The sequence below is a fragment of the Calidris pugnax genome, unplaced genomic scaffold (assembly GCF_001431845.1).
Source record: "Calidris pugnax isolate Ruff unplaced genomic scaffold, ASM143184v1 scaffold8, whole genome shotgun sequence".
In the NCBI taxonomy this organism is placed as follows: domain Eukaryota; kingdom Metazoa; phylum Chordata; class Aves; order Charadriiformes; family Scolopacidae; genus Calidris; species Calidris pugnax.
The window spans coordinates 17,434,429-17,452,856 of record NW_015090830.1 but is presented as its reverse complement, the minus strand read 5'-3'; the positions used below and the strand labels follow the sequence as shown (position 1 = coordinate 17,452,856).

Sequence of the window (18,428 nt, the reverse complement as noted above, 5' to 3'; positions counted from 1 at the left end):
TGGACAGCGGCCGTTGGCCCTACCCCCGCGCTAAGGCGGCCCCTCCCGCCCTCTCCAGACAGGGGGAGCTGGCAGACGAGGAAACCCCCGGCGGGGCATCCCTAGCGGAGGGGCTGTGGCTCCTGACGGCCGGGACTGCTTCACCAGGCCGGCAGACCGGCTCCCCGGTTGCGTCCCGGCGGGATGGAGCGCGTACCGCTACCCGCCGGGAAACGTCGCCGCCCGGCCCCGGCAGCCGGAGCGGAGAGCCCCGCCCCGGTGGGTGGCCCCTCAGGAAGAGGCCCCGCCCCCAGCGGGGCTGAGGCGGCACCTGGAGGGCGACGGCAACCCCCCCCCTCCTCTCCTCGAGGCCGCCTTAGCGGAACGCCGAGCGAGCGGCGCTCCCTCGATGCGCTCGGTGCTCCCTCGATGCGCTCGGTGCTCGCGCCGGCCCCCTGGCATCCCCACCGCCACTTCCGGCGGGACCGGAGGCAGCGGGAGGGCCGTCGCGGCGGTTGGCGGCGGAGGAGGACGGGAGGGGGGCCGCGGCCGCCGCGCCCCTCCTCCCCGGCCTAACAGGTACCGGGGGCGGGGCCGGGGCCGCTCCTCCCCCGGGCACCGGGAGCAGGGCGGCGAGGTGGCTTCCTGGGGAGCGTCACCCGGCAAATAGGGGGCCATGGCCGTGGCGGTGAGGAGTGCGGGGGGCTGGGTCGGGGCCAGTTCTGGCTGGCTGGCGGGTTTTGGCTGGCCGGGAGGGTTTTGCCTGGCCCGAGGAGGCGGTGTGTCCCGGCGCTGGGCCCGAGGAGCCCGCGAGCAGCGAGAGACGTTTCCTTCCCCGGGAGGAGGGACGAGGAACGGCGGCCTGTCGGTTTTCGGAAGCCGCAGCCCCAGCCCAGGGCAACTGGCAGGTGCTGGGGTAGAGCCACGTCTGTCCTGGCCTCGGGCCAGCGCCCGGCAGCTCAGCTGGCACAGGGCTGGAAGGATCTTCAAGGATCACGCCGGTCCCTGCCTCTCTTCCTTCTTATGCCTCCGGGGCGGGAGCCAGGTACCGCCAGGGAAAGTATCTGCTCGGGTTTCCCACAGGTACACGTTTGCGCCCCTGTAACCCGGAGCATCCCTGTTAATGTGCCAGCGACCGTCCTCCCACCAGGGATTTGCAGAAACTGGCTCCAAATAAATGGATCTTGGCCAGTGTGGAACTTGCCTTGTGTGGCTCATGCAGGCAATATTTCTGAGAGTTTCTGCCAAACTGATATTTTTAATGGCTATTTTTCAGAGTCAAATAAAAAAGCCTCTGCTCCTTTGTAATGTTTTTTCCATGCTTGATACAAGTCATTAACTTTTTGGAGGCCAAAAATTTTTTTCTTTTCTAGTTACTTGTTCATTTGCTTCCTTTTCATGTAATAATCACTCTATTTTACTTGTGTGTAAGTTTAAAATCTTGCTATGCATGGTACTTTTCAAAGGGGAAGGAGCAAAAAGTGTTTGATCTAAAGAATGTGTTGTTTACATTTTTATACACAGCATTAAAAAGGAGGGGAGAATGCTGTTTTACACACATCAGGCCAGCTCTTTAGCTACTTGACTCTTCATAAAACAGGTTTTTGCTGCATGTTTTTTCAAAATCAGTTGCTTGAGGGTGACTATTTTTGATACTTAGAAAAATAAGAATTTGAGAAGTCACAGCGGACTTCAGAAGAGTTCTGTTGCTCTTGGTAATGAAATTACTTGGTAGAGAGTGCTTCAGATGGATACATACATTTCTTCAGATATTAAGTAAAGCTCTTTATGAGGGAGTGTTGCAATAGGATGAGGGGTAACAAGTTTTGAACTGAGAGAGAGGAGGTTTAGATTAGATATTAGGAAGAAATTCTTTACTGCGAGGGTGCTGAGGCACTGGAACAGGTTGCCCAGAGAAGCTGTGGATGCCCCATCCCTGGAAGTGTTCAAGACCAGGCTGGATGGGGCTTTGAGCAACCAGGTCTAGTGGGAGGTGTCCCTGCATGCGGCAGGGGGGTTGAAACTAGATGATTTTAAGGTCCCTTCCAACCCAAGCCATTCTATGATTCTATAATGTTCCTTGAAATGTTTCTTGAATGTGGCAATTTTTTTTTCTTTCCTGTAGAACATAACAGAGGAAAAACAATTGCTATGCATCGTCTTCTTATGGATGGCTTTGGGCATGACTGGCCCTGTCAATGTTGTTTCCTACTACTTTAGTGGTAGACTCTGTAATCTTCAAGAGATTTAATGGACAGACTGTAAAAATTGATGGTATTCCTGAGGAAATATTTTGAATATAAGTAGTTGAAAATTGGAAAATTTGTTTTAATTGTGGTGTAGGTTAAGGCTGCTAGGCAGCTAAGCACTACATACCCACTTTCTCACTTTCCCCCGATCCCCAGAGGGATGAGGGAAGAGGCATGGAAGGGTGAAAGCAAGAAAATGTATGGATTGAGGTAAAAATTGCTTAAGAAGTGGAGGAGAAATGAAAAAAGAGTGACAGAAAACAAACCAGGTGATGTAAAGACAATCACTCCTCCCACAGATAGACCGATACCCAGCCAGTTCCTGAGCAAAAGATGAGTAACCTCCCTAATGCCCCTCCTCATGCTTTTTATTGCTGAGTGGGAAGCTTTATAGCATGGAGTATCTCTGGCTAGTTTGGGTCATCTGGTTGTGCCCCCTCCCAGCCTCTTGCACACACCTCAGTCTGTTCACTGGAGGGGGGGGAAGATGGAGAAACAGAAAAGGCCTTGATGATGTGCAAACTCTGCTCAGAAGTAGGTAAAACATTAGTGTATTACCAGCATTGTTTTGGTAATCTAATCTAAATCTAAACACAGCACTGTGCAAGCTGCTATGAAGAATATTTACTCTGTCTCAGCCAGACCCACTTGTTACTGTTTACATAAATACACTTGTTACTGTTTCTTCTTCCCTCTATTTCTTCTGGTCCTAAAACAGTTATTTGACAAGTAATTTTTAAGTTAGTGGCCAGAGTGGAAAATATAGGTATAAAACTATGTGTTACACAATTCATTCCGTTTTTGCACTGTTGAAGCTCACATGACAGTACATGGCTGTGTCTTCTGCTGGGCGTGTGTCATTCTCTGTGTTTCAGTGTAGGTAAAAAATGAGGCTCAGATTACTTTGGCAGCTGTTGTTCCTGCTGAGAAAGTGTGACATTAACAAATGCTGTGTGCCTCTCAAGAGGAAGTGTATGCTGGACAGGAAAGATCTGAACAGGCACCAATGAAAATACAAGTTCAGCTAAGATGGCAGCAATGGGTAGATTGCTAAATACATTGTCTTTCCTTCATAGTGATTTATTCCTTGGCCTTGAACTTTGGAGTCCTAACTTTGTATGCAATTCTTCTGGGGAAAGTAGTAATTCACGTCCTGGTTTAGTGACCAAGCAGGGATCAATGAGTATCTTCTGCAGGTACCTTACTTTGCTTTCCATAGTGGCGGAATGCTATAAACACAGGGCTAAAGCGTACTGCTCAGTCATCACACCCAGTCTTAACAGCTCTACATAATTGCTTTCATAAACTTCACCTTAAAAACAGTTCAGTTGTTCCTTCTTTCATTTTTAGGCTGCTCTAGAATAGAGATAGTCTAAGGATGAAAAAGTAGTTTTTAGTAATGTTTGTTATGATCACTTCATGCCCATTTGCTCTCATGTTATCGTCATGAAAATTAAAATTATTTTTCCTCATTATTGGCAATCCCTGTGATACTTTTATTGAAAGCAGGTGTATTTTCTTTTCCTCAGGGTTTTGCTAGGGTAGGCAAGTCATGTTTTCATCTTATTTCAGTTCATAAGGTGGACAATCTGTTCCTCCATCCTGATAACCTTTTTTGCAGTTATTGTTTGATTCTGTCTTTGAGGATGATCAGAACAATGTATGATATTGTATGCGAAAGCTCACTAGTGCCTCATTGCATGACATGGATACTTTTCTGTTTTTACGGAAGAGAGTCTACTTAAACTTTTTCCATTTTTTATGGCCATCTCATTATGGAATTAGCTAACAATCCGCAAGGGTACTTCCTACTTCTCACTTTTGGTTTTCAACTGAAGAGCTCTGAATTTAAACACAAATTATTATTATAGTCCCTAAACTCCTGTTCTCGTCCCCAAGCTATGGTTGTTCCAACCCAGTAGTAGGTTGTATCAGAAAAGGAGACATAACCACATTGCAAGTTTTATACTAATTCTTCATTTTTCAGCTAAACTTGTCATTTCTTGTGTTGTGTAATAAATTGCTAATGTCCATGCAGATTACATTTACTACTTTTACTGCATGTTCTAGCTTTTATATACTAGCACATTTTCCATTTAAAAACAGCAGGAAAAGCATTTTTCATACACGTGTGATGAGCAGAGGTATTTTTGAGCTGGGTAAAATAAACCACTAAATACTTAAGACAAACAGAATTTAATTATTGACTGTTTGCTGGACTAGATGCTGACTTACACTTAAAAATCTTGGGATAACTGAGTGACAACTGTGTTTAACGTGAGGCCAAAAAGAAAAAAAAGGAAAGAAAAAAAAAACAAAACCTCAAACATCATACTCTCTGCTGAGCTGGAGGAAAGAATTATTTGCCTGTCAGTCTATTAAGCCACTAAATTCCTTCTCCAGGCTTCAGTTATCCAATTTTGTTTTCTATTACATGTGGAAATGGCTGCATGTGATTAATATTAGAGGTATTGCAATACCATAGACCTCATCAGATAACCAATCTAATTTCAGAGACTGACTTCTTAATCTTCTTGTTTCCATCTTCATGTTCTTTTCCTCTGAAGTATGTGAGAAATAAGCAGTGAGTAAATGTGAGAATGAGAGTTCAATGCTTGTAAGCAATCATAGGCTCAAATCTGTAGTTTTTAGCAAGTCTTCTCTTGTAGTGGACTAGTCTTTCATATTTTGCTGTGAAAATGAAATCAAGTAGAGAGAACCATAGTACTTCAATACCAGTTCTTTCAGTGATTTGATCATGGGGATCACTTCTCTCCCAAGCAGTCAGTCCTGTGCGTACTAGCATAAAAGAGCTAGTTTGAGCTATTGTGAAACTGACGCTGGTTTTGTGTTGTTGATGTTTTGGGATTGTTTTGTTTGTTTGTTTTGTAGAGTGTAGGAATGCTACTTCCCACAGGAAGCAAAAGTGTTTTCATAAAGTGTTGCTGGCCTCTGATATTAATTGGTGTTGTCTTTCGACATAAAAAAGAAATTTGTGAATAAAAATAATCCAACAAAACTCTTAAACCTTTATATTTTCCATATAAATGTCTTTAATGTTATTGTTGGAAGGCTGTATGTTATGTCTTACCTGACTTCAGTGTTTCTTTCAGCTTTCAGACACAGAAAGGAAAGAGCAGAAGGAAAATAACAATAGCACCGAATGCAGCGAACTAGAAATCATGGATTTGAAATTCCCTTCTTCAAGAAAATACATTTCCATCAGTGTGCCTTCCAAATCTCAAACTATGTCTCCTCATATCAAATCAGTAGACGATGTTGTAGTTCTTGGCATGAATCTCAGCAAGTTTAACAAACCTACTCAATTTTTCATCTGCGTTTCTGGAGTTTTTATGTTTTATCTAATCTATGGATATTTACAGGTGAATATTATGAACTTTTAGGCCAATTCCTCCTTCCCCTTTTATGTGAGATAATAATATAGTATGTGTTTTAATATGTATAAACATTTAAAGTAGATATTGATTGCAAAGTCTGGCTTTCAGAATTCAAGAGCAGTAAGTAATTGTATAATGTAAAATGCCGTTACAGTTCATGTGCCTACAAGGTTTGGTTCAGTTGGAATTTCATAACTTGGTCTTTTATGTCTGTTTACAAGACACACCTTTCATTATTGTTTTGAATGTGCACTTTAAAAATGTGATTTCATAGTCTTCTGAAAACAAACAAATTGTAGAGCCATAGAGACTTACATGTAAGTCTTTATTGGTGTTGAAACCTTTAGCTCTCCTTGAGTTCCATGAGTGCCTTACAGTAACAATAGTCTATGGTTCTCTCTGCTTTCCCTTAATGACAGACCTGAAACACGTACTATGGTTGTTTGTTAAGCAAAAGCATAATGTTGATGCCGCTTTAGTTAAACGTTTCTCTTCCTGCTAACTTTTACCTTGAGCAGCTACATTTCTGTTCCTTTTTAAATGTTTTTTAACTTCATTGCGTCTTCTCAATAAAGTAGTGATTTAAAAAGTTAATAAGTAAAAATCACTGTATTTCCAACACAGTTTTCCAAAACAGCTGAGAAGTTTGTTAAAATAAAGTTACTTTCAAAGAGTTAGGAAAAGTTTTCATTAATTGAAAGTAGAATCTCAAAAAGGAAAATATTAGGTAGCCTTTTGTTTCTATAACTGACACATCTGCATAATTCTTCATGTAGTGCGTGTATTTTTCTGTAACAAATTGCTCTGAGTTTAAATGTTCCTACAGCCTGAAAATTTATAAGCTCACAAGTGCTATTTAATGTAGGCACTCAAAATATTCCGTGCATGTTCCTAACAAATGAAAGTTGCTAGTAAGTATGTTAAGAGAAAGTTTGTATTTGTGTTACTGTGAGCTATTTATAAATTCTGGATAAAAGCAGTCTACTGGAGTAAATGAAGTGAAAGCTAACAAAAAAGCAGGCAGGAAACAGATATAATTTGAGGTAAATATTAATGAATCAAGTGTATTACCCTTATGAGTCAATCCATTAATTTAAGTGGATTTACACCATCAGTAAATTTTCTCATTGCATCTTGAAGAACCTAAATTGTCTTTAATACTTTGCAAGTTACCTATGGCAGGTAAATTCTTGTTAATAACCAGCAGCTGTAAAGGCTACATTTGCATGTACATGAAGAAAAGAAAATCTGTTGGTTTTGTTTTGATTTAATATTTTGATGTACGCATGTGACCTTAGTGGGTTTTTGTTTTTATAGGAATTGATATTTTCAGTGGAAGGTTTTAAACCCTTTGGGTGGTACCTTACTTTAGTGCAATTTGGATTTTATTCCATTTTTGGACTAATAGAATTGCAGCTCATTCAGGACAAAAGGAGAAGGTATGTGTTTGTTTTTCAGAGCATTTTACCTGCTATCCATGGAATTAGAAACATTTTTATATTTATGGTAAATTTAACTTCTGTTGTTTGAACGTCAATACTGTAAGGCATCAGTAGCAGTTATGTAATTAAGATAATGTGAATTTACTGGATGACGTTAGGAAATGTTACATAAACACCCACTTAGATTTCAAACCTGTATGTAGTCTTGTTGACTCTTCTGTTACTTTGTCGCACTTAGAGAGCATATTCTGTCCCTGAGGTAGTTGATACAGATGGGCTTATGTTTGTGTTGCTTGGGCTTATCACGTCCCAATCAGGCCGACTGCACTTCACGGCACTTGAAGCTATCTCTCATTTAATACCTTTTCTTCAAACCTTAGTGCCTCCTTACCAAGAGGTTCCTCTAACACTCCGCATCTTGGTGAGTGTCAGAGGTCTGCTCTCCATTTGTATGTGGGTGCTTAGGTTTGCTTCAGTGGATGTACTGAGGTTTTGAATTTTTCATTTAAGATAGCTTTCATAACACCCTGCCACAAAATTCTGCTGGATTTTTTCACTGCAGTTGACCGAGGAGATTCTTGCTGTCTCAAATCCTATGGATATGGATTAGTTTGATCTCAGTGTGGCCATTCTGTGGCTTCTTGCCCAACTACAGCCTCTGCAAACTGTACACTGAGTTCCTCTAGAAGCTTGGATAGAGGCTGTCGTTGGGTACATGAATTTTAAAATTGCTTTAAGGCATTAGTTGTGTATAAGTAGTTTTCCTTTCCTGTAGTCAACCTTGGCTGATTTTGCATATACTGCTTTTAAGTAATAGAATTCTTTTCTAGCCAAGTAATATAACTTTGAGAGATTATTGTTTTTATTTTAAACACTGACACCTTATATTTTAAGGTATCTGACTTTTTGAGCTGCAGCAGATAATATTGCCTTTGGGGTGTTCTGTAACTAGTATTTAGGTTTTAATTACCAAATAGTTGCTGATGCTTACAGAGCATGACCCTGTAAGTAAATTGTGCTGAAAATGTAGATCTTAAATATATTTTACATTTTATTTTCTATAACCTGGGCATCTTCTTGTAGACATAAAAAAAGTCTATTTCCAATTTTTTTTTATGCTGAATTCTCTGTGTCTTAAATTTTAAATTTTTCTTGCACACCTCAGAGTATGCCCAGATCACATAATAAGTTATGGATAAGACAGGGTTACAGCAAGACATCTCCTTATGTTACTTGATGTGGCTCTGAGTATGCATAAAAAATAGCTGAACATATGCACAACAATAACTGTAAAAAATCACTCTACAAAGGGAGCACAGCAATTGCGAAAAATTACTGTTTGCTCATCTGTTGTCAGGTGATAATTTCGTCAAACTGCAAACATTACATCTGAAAATATTCAAGGAGGCCCTCTGTTCATGATATATCAATCACTTCTCTTTTAGTTCTGTTGAGTTTTATAAAACAATAGTACTTTTTTCAACTTTCTGCATTCTAAAAATGTGAATGATCATGTGAAAACTTCACCAAAAAATTGACACAGTGACTATGGCAGGACTAATACTCAGGATGTCTTAATATACCAACCTTCTGTGTTTCCTTTGACAAATAACCTCAAGCCTTTGTCTTGATTCTTCTATAAATAATATACCTTCTCAGAAGGAGATTAAAGAATTCCTGCTTGAATACTTCATGAGTCATGAAGTTTTTGTTGTCTTGTATTTGAGCGCTGTTTATTAGCAGTAATTGAAAGAAATTAAATTTGAGATCAGTGACTCGCGCTTTTTAAAATTCATACCATGGAATGAAATTCAGTGAGAAAGATGGTCAAGTTTTATGACAAACATATTCCTTTATCTAAATTTTCCAAGCTAAATCTCCTCTACGTGTGTCTGTAATACCAATTTTCATATGCTTATGTTTTATAGAATTCCTGGGAAAACCTACATGATAATAGCATTTTTAACAGTGGGAACTATGGGTTTGTCCAATACCTCTTTAGGATATCTGAATTACCCTACTCAAGTCATCTTCAAGTGCTGTAAGCTGATTCCAGTTATGATAGGCGGGGTTTTTATACAAGGTAAGATAGTCTATTAGATGATTTTTTGTTTTGTTATTTCTTTGGGAAGCAGTCACATATGGAATCCTGTACTTTGTTAAAAGCTACTGGGGCTCTGGGATAGAAAGGGACAGGTTAATGTTTTTCTTATAGGAGGAGAAATGTGAATTTCTGAAAATGTACAAATTCAATTAGATGAACAGAAAATGTGGTGAAAAACAAGTTGTACAGGTCACATGCAAAACTTAATTTTTATGCAAGCTTTCTTAATTTTTCAGTAATGTAACTTTATTTTCTAAGCCAAATCACTTCATAAATGAAACATTTTCAATACTGAAATGGAAAACTTGGAAAAAAAAAAAAAAATCCAGCCATGATCTGTGAAGAAATCCCGTACTCTTCTTGTTTGAAAAGCTTGATTCCTAAATTCCTAATTAAAATTACTAAATTCCAATCAAAAGTTTAATCAGAAATACACCTGACTTTACATGTCTTTAGCTAGTCCTAAAGTCATAGTTCATATTCCAAGAACAGAAGAAGGGATCTGGACAACAACAGATAAAGACTACAGTCGTGTGAATAAACATGCTTCAGTATTTCTGGATTTAGGGGATTTGGGTATATTATTAAAGTGTCTGTTCGTTTGATACACAAGGATTCATTAAGTCAATAAAGCTCTGCATGGGCAAGTGTTATGGAACAGAATTTAAAACGGTGTATTTCTGTTTCTGTAGCTAATTCTGGCCTTCTGCTTGCAATAGAAAGCTGAACTTTCAGAGGAGGTTACAAGTTTATGTATGCACATGAGCACACAGTATTTACCTTTTATTAGGAGTAGTTTTGTATCATTTTAATGGAGACTGGTATTCCCTCAAAGCTTTGTGAAACTTTATATTGTGTCGTGGTAGTATTGTATTCTCAGAAGCTGTGATATTATTTTTTTTTAATTATTATTTTTAAAAATTTTCAGCTCAAAAAAGTTCCCTTAAAAGCTTTTATTGAGAGTACAGCTTCTGGGAAAGGAATATGTTATTTAAAACAAGATACATTAACTCCTGCCTTTTCATTTCCCTACTCTATCTCTTTCTGTACATCCCTCCATATCCCATCTCTCTCAAACTGAGGGACAATGTAGATTCTAAAAGTGCCCAAAACATCTGTTAGTGTTTGGGAATGACTTCTCTCTGATCAATAAAGGCAGCCAAAATGTCTTGCATGAGGGGAAAAAACTTAAGAAAATGTCTAAGCTGTCCTGAAGTTGCTGAGATGGTGCTTTGTCAGAGAGGATGTGCTTTATTTCATTGAGAATGTGCTTTATGCCAGTAGGAGTAAAACTAAAACTGATCACAAGAATCAGATAGTATCTTTTAAGGTCCTTCTCCGTGTTAGGAACTGCCATTATCAAAGAAACTAATTCTTCCAGTCATGGAAGGCCAGGGAATTGAGTCTTCTGCTAAGTAAAAGAATGACATTGGAACAATTTTTCCTTTGCCTTCCAATCTGCTAAACAGGATAAACATGAAATTTTGAGAGTGTTAACAGTCCACTCATGTTGTTTGTATTGCTTTTGTAGGAAAACGTTACAATATTGCAGATGTGTCTGCTGCCCTATGTATGAGCCTTGGATTAATTTGGTTTACTTTAGCTGACAGCACAGTTGCACCAAACTTCAACTTCACAGGTAAAGATATGTTATATTTTAGGGTTTAACGAAATGCTTGGGTTTTTTCCTACAGTAAGCATGCCATAGAAGTTCTGAGAATTCTCAGTGGAATGCCTTCAGGGATCATAGAGACAGGTTTCATTCCAGCTTTGCACTAGCAGAACTATATCTCTGGCAGAAGAGGCCTTTATTCAGAGTGTTAGTTTTTAGGTTCTTTAAATTTCTGTAAATTCCAGCCTTTAGGTTGAAATGTCTTGTGCTTGTTCTCAAAAAATACTTACTTCCCAGTAGTTGTGTTAAAATAAATACAATAAAATTCAGTTTGACCATTTTAAAACTTAAAAAGATTAGCTGACTTTTCTAGTTAAACCTTTTAAGTCTTTTTCCACTCCTGAACCATTTATTTTATATTAATTGATGGTCTCACTCAGGTTTGCTATAGTTCTTAGCTGTAGTGCCCACAACCTAACTTTTTGCCACTGTGTAAAATCAGAAGGAACGAAAAGATTTTAACCTGCTTGAATTTCCTTCTTAAATAATACGGGAGAATTGGTTATTCATAAAATCCATGTTATTTACTTGGCCAACACTTGGATTAATATTGAACCTTGCAAAACTTTTGAATAATCTACTTCTAGTGTATTCTTCTTTTGAAATTCTGAGATGAGATAGAACAACTGTTATGAGAGACATTCAGTGTGAAACCTTTCTTTCTTAAAAGTGGAGGCAATGATTTAGAAGTTTTGTTCCTAAAGATAATAATGAATTCTCTGTTTTAAGGAAAAGACTTCTTGCCCTCACAAACTATTATGTCATCCAGTGTTAGTAATGATCAATTTGTGATGTTGTGTAAACTGTATGTATCTTTTGCCTTGCTCATAAATTAATTCTCATGCTTTTTAATGTACTTTCAGTGCTACTGGTAGTGGAAGAAATTACAAAAATCTGTTAATTATATAACCTACTGTGAATTTAGTGTGTTTGTGTGGTGTAACTGGTGGCTGCTTGAAAAAAAAGTGTATTTTTGAGTACAGTATGATGTTGGTATGCACGTAATTATATAGATATGTGTTACCATTACGGCTCATTTTGACTATAGCCTCTCAAGTGTATTCATATGTTAAAATATTCCTTTTGTAAAATTTGAATTGTCTAAAATATGTGCCATGACTGAATTCTGAAAACATTTAGAAAGTAGATTCTTCAACTTAATGGGCGAGGGTAAAGTGCAGCGAAAGTAGCAAAGTCCTGATGCCCTCGGAGATCTGCAAAACACGAGATAAAAACTTAATGTCTTCAGAGAATAAACAGGGTTGTCTTTCATTCTTAATTTATTTTGTACACTTCAAACAAGTCTGTATATATGGAAGCTTAGAGCACTACCATTTGGAGGAAGCTAGTTCTGTGAAAATAGAATACAGAACTAGAATTCAAAAGTCTGGATCTCTCCTTAGGAAGGTGATTCGAAATTCTCCTGCTTACCTTCTGCAAAAGTTCTTCCTGTATTTCTCTGTTCCCTCTTGCCTGTTTTGTTTTATTCCCATGACACTTAATTTACCCGGAAGAAACTTTTGTACTGGGAAAGGCGGAGTTTTTCCTTTTCTAGGATGAATTATGGAGATAGACGATCCCTTCCTTCAAGACGTACTGATTTTTGGCATTGCAGAAATACATAGCTGCCAACGTGTAAAACCGGTGATAAGAATTAATAAAAACTTTGCAAAGTGGCATATTCCTTTGAATAATTGCACTTTTCTTGATGTAAATCACAGAATAAGAACTGAAAGCAGAGAGGCAGAATATAATTTTGTATCTTCATACAGTATCTTCAAATAAATAACAATTTAAGGATGTTAAAACTTTAAAAACATAAACAGCAAATTAAATTACTGTTTTCTAAAGCTGCAGTTTTATTTCACTGCCTACTTACTGCCCCCTAAATTCCTGAGTCCATTCCAGTGATTTATGCATGTTTATGTAGAACAGTTTCCACGCAAAGTAGTGTGATTCTAGCATGATTTCATAGAACTACTTCTAACTTGTTAAGAACAAAGCTGTTTGCATTTCACAGTTCTAAAAAAGCAAAACTATGCTGTCAAATTGGAGAGGTAGTGGTAGATATCCTAAATAGCTGTGAATAAGGGTACAGAGACAGACTTGTAACATTGGTGCTACAGGAGATGCTGCTGCTTTGCCAGTACAGGTGTAAGTGGAAATTTAACTATTTTGAAGACACAGTAAAAATACAAATTACATGCAAATTCCTCCACCCCAGACTGTTTGTACAGGTGAAGTTTAGTTTAGTCTTTTGCAGACTGAAGTGTTTTGCCCTTCGCTTCACTGTTGTTAAGATGGTATTACTTGGTTAGCTACTACCTCTACTGTATCTTCTAATCTTCTAAAATGTGGAGTAAAGAAGTTTTAATGGGCAGGTAAATTCCAAACAACTTGCTAGTCTGACACATTTGCGTGGTGAGGATTGCAAGTTGAAAAATGTGTTGTAGAGGAACTTATGTCAATATCCCAATAGCTTATAAATGTATAAGCAGTGTTAATATTTTAATGACTTCAAGAATCACATTAATAGTGTAAAATACAATGTAATGTAGTGTTTCAATCAAGTCTGTGGTGCAAGACCTCCAGGTTTAATTTCTTTCAGAACTAATTTAGGTCCGGTTCTTCCAATCATTTTTACTCATGCTTTACGTACTACATAACATTACTGGTCTCGTTCATGGTTTTGCTGCTGCTCGGCAGGTGCAGCGTTATCACGAGTGAAACAATTCTTCTCTGCAAACTGTGTCTGTACATAATATTAACATTTGTCTTGCCTCTACATTTCTCCTTTCCATGCACACTTGCACTTCACATTCCAGGTAACCTTTTCATCTCAATCCGGTGCTGAACCCATGCATTTGTCCAGTGATGTGCCTGGACCCATAAATGCTGCAGGAACCAGCGTGTTAGAGAACACAGATGAAGACATGCTGAGTCCTTTACAGAAGTGATCTGCAGCAAGGCTGTTGCTGAGCTGGAGGTGTAACTACACCTTTGGACCAGAGCTGAATCCACGTAGTTAATATGTCTATACTGTTGCCTTTAGCATAACCAGTGTTATTCAAATTACTGTGTAATTTCAATTGACTCAAACCTTTTCCAATGCCTGATAACTTTGAATAATGAAGAGTCTTTTTCTGTTGCTTCAGTTGCATAAGTCTAGCCTAAGAAAGGAAATGGTTCTCAAGCTAAAAATGCTGGTTCCGAAATTCCCATGTATCCAGAAGTTGGCCAGGGAGACGATACCTTAAATTTCATTGGTCTTAAATACGTTTAATCTTTCAATTCTGAAAATCCTAGAAGCTGGGATTTTTTTTTTTTTTTTTCCTCTGTCAGGAGCTTATACTTCATTTGGTCCATGAGAATGCCTTTTCTGAAACCTCTGGTAGTAAGAACATAATATTAAGAAAATATAACCCTGCTTGTTTTTCATTTTCCACTCCTCATTCTTCCCTGACACTTGGGGTGTTTTAAGGAACCAAGACTGGAGCAGACAGTAAATATGACTTTGATGACTGATAACTTCTGTAATGTTGTATACTTAGACGAAGTGGTATTTCAACCTGTGTGCATCATTAAATAGAAAGGTTGCTACAGTCGTGAAAGAATCGAAGTTTGGAGGTTGGGAAATGAATTGTGACTGGCATGGATAAGGAGTTATTAATTTTTTTATTGGAAAACTGATTATGTTATTGACTGTGTAGTGACTTCGTTATGAACAAATATGGTAAACTGAAACCACGGGGTTTTTATCTCAACAGTAGTTTTTTTAAAATTAGGATTTCAGTAATGAAAGGTTTCTGCTGTGAATCCTGTTGCATTTGTTTTACCATTACATCGTAACATTTCTATTTCCCTTTGTCAGGAAAAAATAATCTAGGATTAATTACTCAAAGGAGTATGTTCTCTGGTTATTTATCCTCATTAAAAATACCTAAATAAATGCAATTGACATTGTTTCACTCTTGTTACTGCAAAAACTTCATCTTCCTTGTAGCAATGCCCAGATGTTCCTATCAAGTTTAGAGACACAGTGCTCAGGGGTTAACTGATGGAGGGAATGAGGTTGGACACTGCTTTATGCTGGTATAATGAAATAGCCTTGCTGACATTTAGAATATGGTATAGAGGGGGTTTTATTACTTTTCTATTCCTGAGATTTTTTATTTTTTTTTCAGGATAGGTACAGAGTGGTTTTTGTCACTACTCTGCTGCTAAATATTCTGAACAGGTTTTTGTTTGTTTGTTTTTTTCTTATATTAGGTGTGGTCCTAATATCCCTTGCCCTCTGCGCAGATGCAGTTATAGGAAATGTACAGGAAAAAGCTATGAAGTTGCACAATGGTTCTAATTCAGAAATGGTAAATACCAGATTTGCAATTTTGAAAGAACACCTTCTATCATAGACAAGGCATACAATGACAAAACATGAAACTTAAATCTACTTTTCTCTTGCATATGTAAAGAAGAGCTCTTGGTGTACCTTTCTTGGGGTTTTCTGTTTGTCTGGGGGCTTTTGCTGGATTTTTGTTTGTTTTTTTTTTCTTTAACCTTTCTAGGGTGCTACTTTCTGTGTGCAACTTCAAATGTATATTGCAGCTACAGAAAACACTCATTTCTAGCAACAATTTCTTTGTCTACCCTGCAGACCAGAAATCAACAGAGTGTTTTCTGTATGATCATGCACTTAATCTCTGAAAAATATATACTGTTCTTCTGGTATAGATGAACATGTGTTAAGTGGAACATGTTGTTTTTCTTACTTGCCAGATTTTGACTGTAGCATGTGCTAGCATTTGAGAGGCAGCCTTTTTTGAAGCCTATGAATTGTGTAAAAACCTTGACTTCTAGAATGGGTGAATATATGTGCTCCCGATTCAGTGAAATGCGTAATTTTGAAGAAGTCTTGCTTAGTATTCTTATACACTTCTTTGGAACACGGATTAGCTGTTTGTATGGTCTGATTTTTTTTCTTTGTAGACAAAATTTATGTTTGGCATCTTTTTCTCTACAGTTGAGTAAAGGCAAGAAAAGTTTTTATTATAACAGACAGTATTTGGATATGCCACAAGTAAAAAAATATTGAAATTTAATTGGCATAATTGGCATGTATTTGAAATTTAATGAGAAAGTCTAGTTTCTCCTTTATGAGGATAGCTTCATAAATGGAGAAAAAAATAGAAGGAAGCTTCAGTTAAGGCTGAAGGTAATTTAGGTTGGCTCAAGAAGTTTGAGCTGCAAATTTCTGGAAAGTGGAATATACCTTCAAAGTGTCATTGTATTCTTGTTTTTATTTTTGTACTTTTTCTTAGTATTCACTGTTGGCTGCTGCTGGAGGCAGAGATTTTAGCTACATGGACCTCACCTGACCCAGTGCAGCCTTCTATAGCTGTAATCTCTGACATCCAAAGCAAAGTACAATCTGTAACTGTTTTCTTGCACACTTTGCATCTTGCCAACAGTCATCAGACAGTTGTTAACTGCCTTACCTACAAAGCTCATGTTCTCTCCAGAACTTTGCTTCTGACAAATAGTCTGACAAACATTGTTCTTCATATTGTATACTCATACTACTTGTAGAGAATCAGTGAAGTGATTACGGATATAAAGGTTTTGTTTGGTTGAGGCCTAGAGATTACACTCCAGGATTTTGTTCAGAGAATACAGTGCAGAATTACAAGTAGAATTTCAGGAATATTTTTTTCTAGATTTGAGATTATGGGTAAAAATTTAAGAGGTCTTCTGGATCAGAGATCATGTTTAATGGACAGTGATCTGGAAATAAAAATGAATAGTGAAAGAACCTGTCATCCACAGAATCTCTGTTTTATTGCTGAATTTGGAGCTTGTCCTGGGTTAAGCAATTATGAAAAAAAAAAAGGGTGTCTTGCGGCTGAAATAGTAACCACTGCTCTGTAAAATTATACTTGATTTTTGCCTTGTGTGTGATTCTAAGGAGTGACTTATATCACACTGCCTAACGAGGAACTAGCAATGTGGTGCTCATTCCTGGTTGTAAAAAGTGAGGTCTTTGGGTAGTTTGGGAGAAAAGCTGGATGCAAAGGCAAATGAATAACTAGAGACTAACTTGTGTGAGTATAAACACTGTAAAATAAGAGCTCTGAAGATCAGATCGTTGTTTTTTAAGAGTCTGAAAGCAGTTCTGCTCTTGAAATGGATATTCATCCTCCTTTTTGTAGAGCAGTGATGTGTTCTGTTGTCTCATGACATTGCTATCAGTTATTAATAGATTTATTTTTGCAAATAGTTGAAATAGTATAACAAGAAAACAGTTCATGAAACCTGTGTCAAAAGAAGTAAGCCGGTAATTGACACAACATTTTGAAAGTGTAGTAGATCAGCATGTTCTAGCTAGTAAGGTGTAGAATAGTTCTGTTCAGTGTCTTCCTTTTTCACAAGAAAAGGCCACTAAACGTTACCCGAAGAGCTGAATGCTTCCTGCTGCACGGAGGGATGTATGGGCGGGCAGTTCCAGACTGTATTGTTGCCTCTATATGACAAAGGATAAAATGAAGATTCTTTTGTTGCTGTATGAAGCTATGAATTAAATAAGGGTACAGACAAAATGAGTGTAGTCTGTTCTGAGTACTGAATTAGGCCAGAGCTGATCATATTTGAAAATCTTGTAACCTGTAACCATAATGCAGGTGTGCCATGTACGTGAACTGAAGTGACACAGATGAAATTTATGTGGAACTTCTGGCAGTTCATGGTGATTATGTGCTATCCTTTGCAAATTTAATGTAATATGGATCCTTACTGAGCAGTTTAAGTAGCAGAAAATGAGATACATTTAACATGTTATTCAAACTATTAAATTATATAGTTGTGTGAGGTTTTATTTAAGCTGTGAAATCCTGAATTTGAAGGATTTACCACAGTCAACATTGATCTCAAGATGTTATTAACTGAGTAGCTTAAAAAACTTTTTTTATGTAGTTGTGGGTAGGAAGAATGTCTGTAACACTATTCACTTTTCACTGTACATTAGCTGTTATAGAAATCCTTGTAAAAATATCTTCAATCACTGCGAGTTCAACTCCGAGAAGTTAAGCACATTAATAGGGCCAAGCGTTTGAAAGTATTTAATTTTGTACTTTTGTATAGTATCACCTGGTAATTATTTTCTCTTGAACTATTCTAGGTTTTGTATTCCTATTCAATAGGTTTTGTGTATATTTTATTTGGACTAACATGCACTAGTGGATTAAGCCCTGCAGTAACATTTTGCTCAAAGGTAGGTATAAAGATTTCCTTTTTTCTGTGAAAAACCTCATTGGAAAACATTGCTTTGTATGGTTTAGAAAATGTTACCACTTCTCTAAAGTTATTTTTTCATCATGTAAACTGGTTAACTTATATAATTAATATATTAAGCAAGTTTTTACAGTCTTTGATGTATTAGATAGGGTAATGTTTTAAAAAACAAAACAAAATCACAGGACCAGACTTATTTTTCCATTATTTAACTAAAATTAAATAAGGATCTTTGCATGAATGCATTGTTGAACAGCTTATTATTGCTCAAGCAGTTGATTAAAGTCTGTAGTTTTATGT

At 37.8% G+C, this 18,428-nt stretch overlaps 1 protein-coding gene across 3 annotated transcripts in view; it reads left to right on the top strand.

The window, feature by feature from the left end:
- The first annotated feature begins 452 nt into the window (after positions 1-452).
- SLC35B3 (solute carrier family 35 (adenosine 3'-phospho 5'-phosphosulfate transporter), member B3) overlaps positions 453-18,428 on the top strand; it is a 29,314-nt gene continuing 11,338 nt past the window's right edge. For 2 of the 3 annotated variants that reach the window (XM_014940993.1, XM_014940995.1), the window contains exons 1-7: positions 542-667; positions 5,342-5,611; positions 6,944-7,065; positions 8,997-9,151; positions 10,704-10,811; positions 15,114-15,211; positions 18,016-18,108. In XM_014940993.1, coding sequence (XP_014796479.1) covers positions 656-667; positions 5,342-5,611; positions 6,944-7,065; positions 8,997-9,151; positions 10,704-10,811; positions 15,114-15,211; positions 18,016-18,108 — 858 coding nt within the window. In that variant the 5' untranslated portion in view covers positions 542-655. Of the gene's footprint in view, positions 668-5,341; positions 5,612-6,943; positions 7,066-8,996; positions 9,152-10,703; positions 10,812-15,113; positions 15,212-18,015; positions 18,109-18,428 lie in introns of all 3 variants that reach the window. The other variant, XM_014940994.1, reaches the window with a different exon arrangement.